Source organism: Ailuropoda melanoleuca, chromosome 16 (genome assembly GCF_002007445.2).
Source record: "Ailuropoda melanoleuca isolate Jingjing chromosome 16, ASM200744v2, whole genome shotgun sequence".
Taxonomy (NCBI): domain Eukaryota; kingdom Metazoa; phylum Chordata; class Mammalia; order Carnivora; family Ursidae; genus Ailuropoda; species Ailuropoda melanoleuca.
Window position 1 is genome coordinate 52,217,800 of NC_048233.1, and position 12,922 is coordinate 52,230,721.

The 12,922-nt window shown below is 47.7% G+C and overlaps 1 protein-coding gene across 8 annotated transcripts in view; it reads left to right on the plus strand.

Annotated features, from left to right (window-relative positions):
* The window catches only part of NAV2 (neuron navigator 2), a 385,459-nt gene that overhangs the window by 64,279 nt on the left and 308,258 nt on the right, over nt 1-12,922 (plus strand). The window contains exon 1 of one of the 8 annotated variants that reach the window (XM_034646089.1): nt 1,114-1,223. The exons of the other annotated variants lie outside the window; for them this stretch is intronic. Within the exon in view, the coding sequence (XP_034501980.1) occupies nt 1,173-1,223 (51 nt within the window). The 5' untranslated portion in view covers nt 1,114-1,172. Of the gene's footprint in view, nt 1-1,113; nt 1,224-12,922 lie in introns of those variants that run through there. 8 annotated transcript variants of the gene reach the window in all.

Sequence of the window (12,922 nt, forward strand, 5' to 3'; positions counted from 1 at the left end):
GGCGCGCGGGCAGGTGCTTCGGCCCCCTCCCCCTTTTTCTCCTTTTTCCTACCCCCCTTCCCTCCTCGCCCTGAAGTAAGATGAGCGTGATGCTGTGGCGCTGGGAACAGAATAACACCACCATGAAGCTGGTAAGGTGGACTGCAGACCCCCTCACTCCCGGGGGGCACTGTTCCACTTTTTATCCCCACCCCGCTCCCCCATCCTCTTTGGGAATTGTCTCCCATGATGGAAAGCCCCTGAAATGCATTTCGTACTTGGTGTTTCCCGGTATTATTTTGAAGATAGACTTCAAGCTTTTTTTAAACCGGGAAAGTCGGTATGTGTATGTGTGTGTGAGCGATTGAAGAGGGGGTGGGCATGGGCTGCAATTTCTCCTGGTCCCTTCCACCTACAAATTCCTGGGGATCTCCTGGGTTGCACATGCTGGGGTTTGCGTTTTGCTAGTAGGTCTGCGCCCTCAATACCGTCCCGGGTCAGCGTGGTGTGCACCCCTGCCCCCATTGTGTTGGGATACTTGGGGATGCACGCGGCTGTTGATCTCTATTGCAGTTTGGCTTGTTTGGGGGAGGAAAAAAAAAACAAACAAACCGTGAGCCCAGCTTGAATACGCATCGAGTCCTGTTCTCCCGCCTCTCACAATGGCTTAGTTTTCTTTCTAGCATGCAGGAACCATCTAGGCTGCAGGTACTTTTTCCCTCCTCCGTTTTCAAAAATAACTGCTCATCACTCCTGGGAGGGCTTAGGAGAGCAGCCTTTTCCTCTCTGCCCCAGGAAGCCTGACTTGTTTCTTCAGCCCAAGGAGAAAATGTAATCAGAAGGCTCTTCTCTGGGTTTTGCTTTTGTGATTTATTTTCTATCTGATGGTTTCGAGGGGACCCTAATTCCGCATTGAAGTCAGCCAGCGCTCTGGCCAAGTTAGCTACCCCCTTGGGTGTCAGCTTCCTTCTGAGTAAAATGGGGCAAGTTCTCACCTTGTATTACTGGTGTGAGGATAAGACACCATATTTGAAATTTTCCTGGCACATTATAAGAGCTCAGTAAGGAAATAGGTATCATTAATAAACTGGAATTTGTACTGATTGTGCTTNGGGCGCGCGGGCAGGTGCTTCGGCCCCCTCCCCCTTTTTCTCCTTTTTCCTACCCCCCTTCCCTCCTCGCCCTGAAGTAAGATGAGCGTGATGCTGTGGCGCTGGGAACAGAATAACACCACCATGAAGCTGGTAAGGTGGACTGCAGACCCCCTCACTCCCGGGGGGCACTGTTCCACTTTTTATCCCCACCCCGCTCCCCCATCCTCTTTGGGAATTGTCTCCCATGATGGAAAGCCCCTGAAATGCATTTCGTACTTGGTGTTTCCCGGTATTATTTTGAAGATAGACTTCAAGCTTTTTTTAAACCGGGAAAGTCGGTATGTGTATGTGTGTGTGAGCGATTGAAGAGGGGGTGGGCATGGGCTGCAATTTCTCCTGGTCCCTTCCACCTACAAATTCCTGGGGATCTCCTGGGTTGCACATGCTGGGGTTTGCGTTTTGCTAGTAGGTCTGCGCCCTCAATACCGTCCCGGGTCAGCGTGGTGTGCACCCCTGCCCCCATTGTGTTGGGATACTTGGGGATGCACGCGGCTGTTGATCTCTATTGCAGTTTGGCTTGTTTGGGGGAGGAAAAAAAAAAAAAACCGTGAGCCCAGCTTGAATACGCATCGAGTCCTGTTCTCCCGCCTCTCACAATGGCTTAGTTTCCTTTCTAGCATGCAGGAACCATCTAGGCTGCAGGTACTTTTTCCCTCCTCCGTTTTCAAAAATAACTGCTCATCACTCCTGGGAGGGCTTAGGAGAGCAGCCTTTTCCTCTCTGCCCCAGGAAGCCTGACTTGTTTCTTCAGCCCAAGGAGAAAATGTAATCAGAAGGCTCTTCTCTGGGTTTTGCTTTTGTGATTTATTTTCTATCTGATGGTTTCGAGGGGACCCTAATTCTGCATTGAAGTCAGCCAGCGCTCTGGCCAAGTTAGCTACCCCCCTGGGTGTCAGCTTCCTTCTGAGTAAAATGGGGCAAGTTCTCACCTTGTATTACTGGTGTGAGGATAAGACACCATATTTGAAATTTTCCTGGCACATTATAAGAGCTCAGTAAGGAAATAGGTATCATTAATAAACTGGAATTTGTACTGATTGTGCTTTATAAAGATGCTACCAAAAAAGTCCCAGGCGCTGCGTTGGATAACAAGATGCAAAAACAACCTTGGCTGGTTTTTCGTATAATGAACTTATTTGTTCAAAAAATGGCACCTTGCTTTTCATACTTCTTGTGTTATGTTTGGCCTGTCTAACTTAAAGCTACTATTTTACAGTTTCTCTTAACGTGCTGTAACATTAGCAGACGTTATGCACCTTTGCTGTGCTATGTCAGGACTGCAGTTTTCTAATCCTTTCCTGGAATCTTTCTCCAACCAGACTGCTGTGGGAAAGCCCAGAGTTTCACACATTTTCTCTCCAAGCTACACCTGAGACGCCACTCTAGCATGTAGCACGGGGAAAGGTGGGCCCTGGTGTGGACTAGCTAACATGAGGGTGCCAGACCTAAATGCTTCTAAGGGGGAATTAAAAAGAAAGAAAAAAAGAAAAAGAATGACTTGGCAGGCAGGGAAAACGTGGAGGATCCCAGGGGACAGAGCTTGGTGGCAGGTGGCTGTGGTAAGGGTTGGAATGTCCTCATTGCTTCAGTATAGCTGCCTTTTTACCCTATGGAGGGAGCTTTCCCCCGTGTGGGTTGAAGGTCAGCCTTTATTGGGTCTGTCTGGGTCTTTAGACCTGGGTCTCACTTTTCAAATTAACTGTGAGGACCACCCAAGGGTAGGTGTGGTCCACCAGAGTACTCCCCTACTGGGTGGGGGAGGGACCAGAGGAGCTCCAAGAACCAGGAAGCACTGGGGAGGCAGCAGCTAGTGTCCTTGTGCTCCCCACTGCTCCAGACCCCAGGCAGGAAAGGTGATGACTGCATCTCCACACTCACATAGCCTCGGCTATCCTCAAGCGTGGGTCTCAGCGTTTCTGCAGAATCCTGGAAAGCATGGCCGCACCATTAGTAGATACATCGTTAGTTTGCCTTTTGTTTGGTCACTGACTGACTGGGCGATTTACCAGTTATCGATTATTCTGTACTTACTGTGCGCAGAGCCTGGTGGTGGTGGGAGGCTGTGCTCCTCAGAAAAGGCTTCGCTCTTGGATGATCCTTGGTTCGAATTCCAGCCTGGCCACTTACTAATCTTCGAATCAGTTTTCCTCTTTCCCAGGTTGTGAAAAGATAAAATGAGACTACAGAAACAGAATCCAGCAGAGTCTGAAACAGGGATGTCTGTACTGGAAACACCTGTTGTTTGATGATGATGGTGATGATGATTATTTTCTCTCCATTGTGCTGTTGGGTGAGTGGTTTAGTCTTCTAATGAGCTTGGGGAAGATAAACCATTCTTACCTTTGAATCATGACTGGCCCTCAGTAGGAAGCTCTTTGGGAACATCTTGGAAGTCAGTTGTGTGTGAATAACCATCCCAGAATGCGGCCTGGGGCCAGAGGTGAGTGTCTGAACTTTTATCACTGATGCAGTTCAGTAAACATGAAGTCAGTTCACCCACAGCTTGAAAATTCACTGTTCTGATTGACTAATGGAACCAAAGGTTTTACTTTATCTTCTATTTTAAGGCTAATTGGATCAAAATAAGACCAGGAGTAATCAGAGGCAAAACTTGAATCTGAGTGTGTTATCTCTGCAGGGGAATGTCAGAAATGCACCTGCCCACCTAGGCTAGAAGGCAGTAGCCAGCGAATCCTACTTCTGTCCAAATCCGACCCGACAGGGTCAGCCAGACCTTTGACGGAAATGAGAGGGGCTGACTGCTCAGGCCTAAAACACCCACTGGGAGGGGTAAGCTCGGGGCACACCCCCAGAGCCTGACATGGGTGGTTCTGACATCCTTATCACCCCTTGGTTCCCATCTTTTAGATTCTTCCAGTTTGGGCAGGGCTAGGAGAAGCAATGAGGCCCCTTCCAGAGCAGCTTATTATCTGAGAAGCAGCAGAGCAGAAGAAGGGGAAGAGAAAAGGGCCTGAGAGTGACCACCCTTGCAGCCTTACCTGTCCTGGGGCACACAGTTAAGTGTCCCAGCCAGACAGACCTGCAGTCCCAGCTCTGCGCAGGAAGTGCTATCGTGTGACCGAGGCCAGTTGCATAGCCTCTTACTGTGAGAATTGGTAGGAAGTGTAGCTGACAGGCATTGCATGGTCGATCTTAGGATTAAAAGATGGCCCAGCAGTGTTGCATATCTCCACGCATGGAGAAAAGACACAACAGAAATACTCCCAGTGTTAACAGTGCTGAGCTCTGGGGGGAGATTACCAGGGATTTAGTTATTTACTTTTGCCCATACTTTTCCTTATATTCCAGATTTTGCCAATGACCATACATTATATTTATCAAAGAAAGATAAAATATAGTACTGCTAAAAATAATCATATTAATAACTGACATACGCTGGGCCTTTAATTTACACTTTATTCCACTTATCGTCTCCATAACCCTGTGAAGTGGAAACTATTGTTAGCCCCATTATTCAGATGAGGACGTTAAGCCTCAGAGAGTTAAGTGACTTTCCTAAGTTTCCAGGAATAGAAACTTGTAGACACTCTGCTTTGTCTGATGGCAAAGGCTGTGCCTTGAACTCCTCTTTTGAACTCTTCTGGGTACGTCCTGGAGAGCAGCAGGCTCTTCTGCTGAGCTCAGTGTATGATACATGAACATGACTGTGCTGTACAGGGCTGGGTGTTTTTCTCTGTGAGTTGCTACCCCCTGGGCACCCCTTTGGGTCATTAAGATGCTGTGATTGAGGTGGAAAGGAAAAGGAATACAGTGAGCAGGCCTGGGTTGGGTCATCGCCCTTCAGTGTCCTGGAAAACACTTAATGGGGCCCTTCCTCAAAATGAAGGAGAAAGTGGCTCAGAATGAAGAATAATTGAGAATAATGATGATCAGGGAATGTGCCTCTGACCTTTGACCTTTCCCCCCAGAGGTTGGTCAAAGACCCCCTGGGCCCATCTAACAAGCAGATTAAAAGAGGTCAGTGGGTTAAAGGGCCCTGGCTGGCTTTCTGCAGTTACAATGCTGCCTCCCAAAGGCAAGCACGCCATAGACTCCGCAGGTCCTGAGCTCCCTGGTTCCACGTTTACCATACTGTGGTCCTATAGATATGACTCATCTTTCTGTGTGTAAACTGATTCTCCTCTTAACAACTTCTAGTTTTTTGGTTTTTTTTTTTTTCTGAATAAATCTCGTTTACCACTCATCTGGAGGTACTCCCCTCTTCTGCTGGAAAATATCAGTCATTTCCATTCTCAGGGACTTGTAGAACTTTCCCCTGCTTTCCATTAATTATGACTGGCATAGATTTTACCAATCTCCCAGGTACTGAAATCATGTCCATTTTCTGTTAATTACAGAAAATCTCAAGGGAAGAAATTCCATCCTTTCCTGGAGAAACCAGGTTGAAATACACAGGAATGTACCCATATGCATTTCTGCTGTGGGTAGTGAGTCATCATAACCCTGATACACTTTTTGGAATTGAAACCAAAGCATATAAGGAAGGTTTGACTCCGGTTCATTACTGGGAAAATAAAGAATTAAATATTGGGAAGGAAAGAAAGAAAAACTCTGAAAGTAGTAAGTGGCTTCCTTTAGATGACGTTTTGAGGTAACACATTTTCCTTCATTTTTCTGTTTATAGAGACATATTTATAATTGGTCCGCCTGGTGACACAGCAGTCTGGCATTACTTATGCAATTGTTTTTGTGTGGACTCAGCAAAAACAAATAAACAAAAAATATACATATATATATATTTTTTTTTCCTTTTTTTGGTTTTGTGTCTGGCTTCTGTCACGTGTTGCCAGCCACCAAGAAGGCTTCTATGGCTAAGCTTTTCTTTAGGTCTCTAGGGTTGTCGGCTTGTCCAGGACTCACAGACCAGACTGCCTCATGCTCCTGGCTGGTGACACACAGGCTCTTCCCAAGGCTTGTTCTCTTTGACTCAGATGTTGCAGACGTGATGTCATAGGAGATGCACCCAGGGAGGCTAAGAGGCCATGAACCGAGATGAGGGGTTAGAATGAGTTGGTAGAGATTATTTAAACAGGGAAACAAGAAAGTGTGATGGAGATATTTGGGAAGGCATTGTCCTTGCCACCGGAGATTAACTGCACATGGTCATGACACGGTGGTGTGGGACAGGAGTAAGCACCTGCAGTGGACGGGATCTTTGTCATAGTGAGAGGACTGCGTGCTCACAGGGAACATGGGAGGACCCTAAGCGCAAACAAATCTACAGGAAGACAGGTGCTTCGAACAGGGATTTTATCAGCTTCGGTGTGCGCCCTGCCTGCAGGGGGTCCAGGGGCGAGCCTTGGTCCTCCGTTGGAGCTCCTGTCTGCTTCTCCTGCATTGTTAACGAAGTTTGGAATTGGGACTGCAGACTAAGTTGTTCCTGGTCAGAAACCTTTTGTGGAATCCTGTTCACTAGTGAACGAAGTCTGACTCCTCTGTGGCACACAAAGCCCTCTAGGCACGAGCAGTGTTTTAAATCTTACAGTGTGGGGCCTCCAGATAGAGGTTGTTCATTCCAACCAGCATGGTCAGCCCTGTGATTTCCCCTTTCACTGCTCCCTGGGACTAAATGCTTCTTCCATCTGTCCAGGTGCTGTCCTGTCTTCCGAAGGTCAAATCCAGTCCCCCTTTCTTCTGTCCAGCCCTGCCTGGCCACACCACCGCCNCCCCTTTCACTGCTCCCTGGGACTAAATGCTTCTTCCATCTGTCCAGGTGCTGTCCTGTCTTCCGAAGGTCAAATCCAGTCCCCCTTTCTTCTGTCCAGCCCTGCCTGGCCACACCACCGCCCTAAACCCTGAGCTGCTGGTGTGTGTTGCCAGAGCAGAGGTTAGGACGATACATGCTCAGTCCCCTCCCAGCTCAGCTGCGGGCTGCAGCGTTCCCTTTAGCAAATACGAACTCATCACTCTGAGGCTGTTTCTTCATCGTCCTGATACCTGTTCCAAACTGGGACTTCTTGGGGTTGTTTGATAAAATATTTGTCTTTGAGCGGCCCCCAGCACATAGTAAGTGCTTCACAAACGTTAGCTTTTGTTATGATGATGATGGTACATTCATTCATTCAACAAGTATTGATGTAATTAATGATGAAACATTTACTACATGGGAGGGGTGCTACTAAACAAAAAGAAATTTTTGCCTGCATGGAATTTATGCAGGCTCCCCCCTCTGTGTGCAAGTAGGGAGTTCCAGGAAAACCTTTCTGACGGCAAAATGATGTAAAGTGAAGAAGCAATTGTCATTCATTTGTATGGAAATTTTTTTGAGGGTTCCCCGACCCAAAAGACAACCTCTCTTAGGCTTTTCTGATACCTTAAGACACATCTTGCAAGTACACACACAAAATAAATCGAGATAGAGCACAGATGCTCCCAGACGCAGTTCAAAGCTATGGGGCTTGATGCTGAGAGGCTGGGTGTAGTTCCCAGGTAGGGAGCTTGGTGGCGCCACTTGCTGCTCTGGATAGGTGCTGCCTCTGAGGGCTCGGTGCAAAACAAACTGCGGAATGCTATTTTCGCCTTTTGCCTTTTTTCGTGAAAGTGAAAATCCTCTTCAAATATTTTCTTGGTTAGTGAAAACAGGTACTAATGTAGGTGTTTCCTAAAAGTATGGTGGTGTAACACGAACTTTCTAGTAGTAGGGGATACCTGTTTTTAGTGAAGGAATCAGATGATAAACAAAATACATATTCCTTTTCTGTGGTGCTGGGTGCTATGGAGAAAAATACAGCACGGTAAGAAGGATAGGGAGTCTGTGAGAGGTCACTGTTTGATATAGGATGGTTGAGGAAGGCTTCCCTGCAAATGTGACTTGACTGTAGTCATTACTATCACTCCTCAGGGAGGCATTATGTGCCTGTATCATTTATTACCTAAGCCAGGATACTTCTGAGAGTGAAAGGGGGTGCTATCAATAATTACAGTGGAATATGGGAGTAAAACAGGCCTATCCTGGGCAAAGTGAGATGCTTTTATACTTAAAATTGTTTATTCCAAATATAGACATTGTATAAAAGGATAGTATGGTGTCAGACAGACCCAGATTCACGTCCTGGGTTCTGCTGCCTTCTAGCTGTGAGATCTTGGGTGAATCATTTAATCTCTTCACGTGTCAGTTCCCTCATCTGTTATGCATATGTAAAGGGTTTTTGTGAGAATTAAATGAGGTGTGGCAAGTAAAGCATTCAGTGTAGGGCCTGACACCTCGCAAACTGTCAATAAAAATTCATCATCATCGTCATAGTCACCAGGGCAAGAGTTGTTCTTTTTCGTACCTTTCACTGTGCCTGGGAAGGGGTTAGGGTCATGCAAGGTGGATTCATTAATGTTAGGATTGGAAACTTAGCAAAGCAGTGGTTCCATCCATACTCATAGAAAATAAGACTCACGGAGCTTGAATGTTGGACTCAAAGCTCAGATGGGGGACTTCATACTGGGCAGCCGCAGAAAGAGTTAGACAGTCGAGTCCGGGACTAACAATCTTGGAAAGTTAGATCAGGAGGGGGCCCATGACCAGTGGCCCCCAATAATCCACTTCACAATGGAGGAAGCAGGGACCCGGAGAGATGTAACAACCTGCCTAAGGTCTCCTGTCCTGTAACTGGTTTTAATGCATCTACCATTACCCACCCTGCAAACTGGTATAACAAAGATTATACAGAACAAGAAGGGAGCACTTAGAATTCCACCTGGAAAAGCCATGTTTCTTTGGAAACGGGCCACAGATGATGTAACCCTGCCATATCCCATTACCCGGTACTTGGCTAATCTTTGTATGAAACTTGTTTTGGTGAAACTTGAGCCTGGAGAAGCCAACTAAAGTACTTACTTTCTCACTGTTGAATGCCTCCTAGACTTGGGCTAACATTTAATCTAAAGAGTAAGGTGATATTTCCTGAGATAGTAGTGAGTTCATGTTTTGAAATTAAATGAACTGAGTTTATTGCGTCGGTTGGCTTTTTTTTTTTTTTTAGTGCTAACTGCTGTAGTAAACCTTCTCTCCGCAAGGTAACGTCTGGCTGCTGTTTGGGGAGGAGTGGGGAGCTGTAGACATCGTAGTTTTTAGTCCTTAGAAGTTGTCTTAGTGCCTCCCTAGTTAGGTCCTATTGTAAATTGAGCCATATTGTGGTTTAAGGGGGGGGTCCCCTTTTGAATAAATCTGACTCAAGATAATTTGGGGACCACTAGGTTTTCCCTCCATTGCATTTCCTGCATACATGTTATATACTCTCTTCTCTCTCTCCTCCCCAAGATGCTTATCACTCAGTAAAGGATGGCTGTAAGGAGGAGAAAAGTTCTATTCATGGACATTCTCGGACAGCAAGCTGGTCAAAAAAGAAAAAGAGTGTGAATATCATTAGATAATGCTAGGAATTCGGAGTTTGGTGCGTTATCCTTTCACGTAATTCCTGGAAGTTTCCTATAAGAAAATGGAGATTGATGCATGTCTGAAACAGACTTCTTCAAGGAGGCACTTGGAGTTTCCAAGCCATATATGGTGCAGTTCCCAGAGATTTCAGGAGCTAAACCCTATTGATTGTGTCTTCACAATTGCCATTGTGGATAAAGAATCCCATTTTCCTTGCTACCCTCTTGCTTTCAGCTTACCTTGACTCTCTGCAGACACCTATCAAAGCATAAGCCCTGGTTGGTGGGTGGGCGGGTGGGAGGGGAGTGGTGGGGGGACAGCAATTGACTCACCGTCATCTTTGCCCTCCCCACCCCAGCACAGCACTGGGCACACACTATGTGTTCAGTTAACGGGGTGATTCTAACATCACCGCTGTGATTTTTCAACATAATGGAAAGTTGAATCACCGGAAATGCTGGGTTGTTCGCTGTAAGGTTAATGAAATAACTCGAGTGAGTCCGAGCAGCAGCTGGCAGGGGTTCCTAGGTGTTGGTCCAGGGGACAGTCTGGCTCCCTTGCAGTCGAGGTCCGCTCCAGATGCAGTGCTTGAGTGTTTCTGGGTTTGTAGCTGCTTGGGATGTGTGAGTGGCAGTTATTGTAGGAGTTTCCCACTGTGGTGGCTCCTGGGTGGCTCCCCAGGTAGATCGGGCCCGGGGGAATACAGGGAAGAGGAGATCCACCTTGCACCTTCCAAGGAGGAGGGGGTGTCATTTCCCTGTCTCCCCTTCCTTCCCCTCCACCCTCCTTCACGCATGCACCCACACAGACACACACAGACACACAACACAAGCTCTTTACTTACTGTCATCAGAAACTGAGGTTTTGGACTGAAGTCTGGAACAAATTACCAGGCCCTTTATATCGGAGGTCAAGCTCTCCTGAGGCCCAGCTCTCTGGGGCTTTTACTGTGTGTCCCAGGCTGGTAGTTACTGACTGAAAGTGGAATTAACTCGCCCTGTACTAGATGTGAGGTGTAGCTGTGCGCAGGCAGCCGAGGAGTGTGGGGGTCAGATTGATTCTGATAGTCAGCGTCGCATTAGGAAGAAGAAACGCTGCAGCCCATTCCCCCGTCCTTCTTAGAATTTCCTGGCCTACGACTGTTGCAGTGGCGGTTTTCCAGTTGCTCCGGGTTGTCAACATTTGCTGTGCCCCGGTGCGGTGTTCAGTGCTGGGTGTGTCCCCGGTGCTGTGTTCAGTGCTGGGGAATGCAAAGACGATGGAGAAGTCATAGGTTTCGTCCCAGAATTTATGCTTCGGTGGGTTTCTCTAGACAGAGTAAGTCAAGGCTAAGGTGTTGGCATGGGAAAGGCATTCTTTGGGTGGGAGTGCCATTGTGGAGGCAGAATTGACAGGGCTGGCCAACTGATTGTCAGAGGCCTGCAAACAAGAAGGGGAGCTTACAGATTCCTGAGACTTCTAGCCAGGGAAATTTAGACTATGGCACTTGTCACCGAGAGGAGTCAGAGACTTGGGAGGAGCAGGTTGGAAAGATGGGACAGTCATGATGGGTTGGCTTGGCAGGACCATGCTGGAGGTTATTTCTATCATTGTGCAGGTTTTATTGAACACTTATCTAAACTGTGGTCCAAGCTCTGCAGGGGGATGGGAATGCAACATAAATCAAGACTGTACCCTCATCCCTTCTCCTCAGGACACTGACAAGTAGCCTTTATTCACCTGGTGAAGCACCTTTTTGGTAAACACTTTGTAACTCCCCAACTCCACGACTTCTGATAAATTCTAAAGCACACGACATAGGCCTGAGTCCAAAGGAAGGCTTCCTGCCTTCTCTGCCATGAGGGGGTCACAGGGTCCAGCTGATGTAACCTGCCCTTGGACTCCCAGGTGGAGGTGCTGAAAAGAGAGGAAAAGGGTACCAGAGGTGCCAGCACCCCACAAGTAAAGGAGACTGCAGGGAGCCTAATTCCTGCCTTTGATGCCCCCCCAGGAAGTCGGGGCCCCTTCAGAGTACTGATCTCTGCCAGGTCCGATTAGACACCACATCTCCTGTGGGGGTGGAGAGGGAAGCCAGAAATGCTGGTGGTGCTTCCTTCTTCAGGGGATCCACGTGGGATCTTGGGAAAGAGAGAAACGGGGAGAATTTCCTCAATATCCTCTCTGCCATCAAGCTCTTAACAGACCAGCTGGGGAGGCCGGACTAATGCAGGGGAACACCCTTCTACAACTTACCGAGCAAGCACTGTGTGCCCGCTACTGGCCTGCACAGGCAGACAGCGCACGCTACGGTCTGCAGTAGGAGCTAGGGGTCATCCAAAGGGTGTAGACTAAGTGCCACCAGAGATCAGAGGGAGGCAGCCTGGATAGTGCATTGATCCTGGAAACCAAAAGAACTTGGTCCAAGTCATTACTTAACTTGTCTGAGCTTCAGTTGCTGTATCTGGAAGGTTGGTGGACTCTTTTCCTGCCAAGGATGTCAGAAATCTTAAAGAGCTATGCCCGTGATAACATGTCGGCGTACCTGGAGGGGGCTGGCACATAGCAAGGGCTGAAAAAGTGGGACTTGTCCGACTCCAAACGTAGCCATGATGGGTGTCCGTAGGGAAGCCTCGCAAGCCTAGGACTTGGTGCTGGGCTTGGAGAATGAGCAGAATTTGGAGCGGCAGAGGGAAGGGCTGCAGCTGGGCTCATGGCAAGTGTAAAGGCTCACGTTTTCTTGATTTTATGAAATTTCTTTCCCAAGTTAGCAGGAGGGAGGATTATGAGTAAGACCACCTGTTTTTCCTAGCTCAGAGAGAGAGGACTCACTCTCTTCTCCTCAAAGGAACCAGGATACCAGTCTCGCTTTTTTACTCTCTCCATTCTGAGCAATGTGGTTCCAAGGACAATTTAACATGAATATTTCAAATTTAATATGTCCCAGATGTGGTGCTAAGTAACCCCTCAGACCGTCTCCCCACCTCGCTCTTCGCACTGGTGTAAGCCAGGCTTTCTCAGCCTCGGCACTATGGCCGTTTGGGGCCCGGTAATTATTTGTCGTTGGGGCTGCCTTGGGCATTGTGGGATGTTGGGCCCGCATCCGTGACTTCTACCCATTGTAGAATATTTAGTAGCAACCCCTAGTGGTGACAGTCAAAAGCGTCTCCATGAATTTCCTAAATCACTGCTGGTTGAGAACCACGGCAGCAAAAGGTCCTGCCATTTACCAGCTGCTCAAGCCAGAGCATAATTCTTCACTAGAATCCTCGATTCCTCCTTTTCCTACACACCTCTCTCTCTTCTATATCCTCTTTGGTTACTCCCCAGCCTCCCTTGGCCTTGAACTTACTAAGTCTTTCCTGCCTAGGGGAGGGCACCTGTGCTATGTCTTTGACACAAGTGCTCTTCCCACTTTTCACAC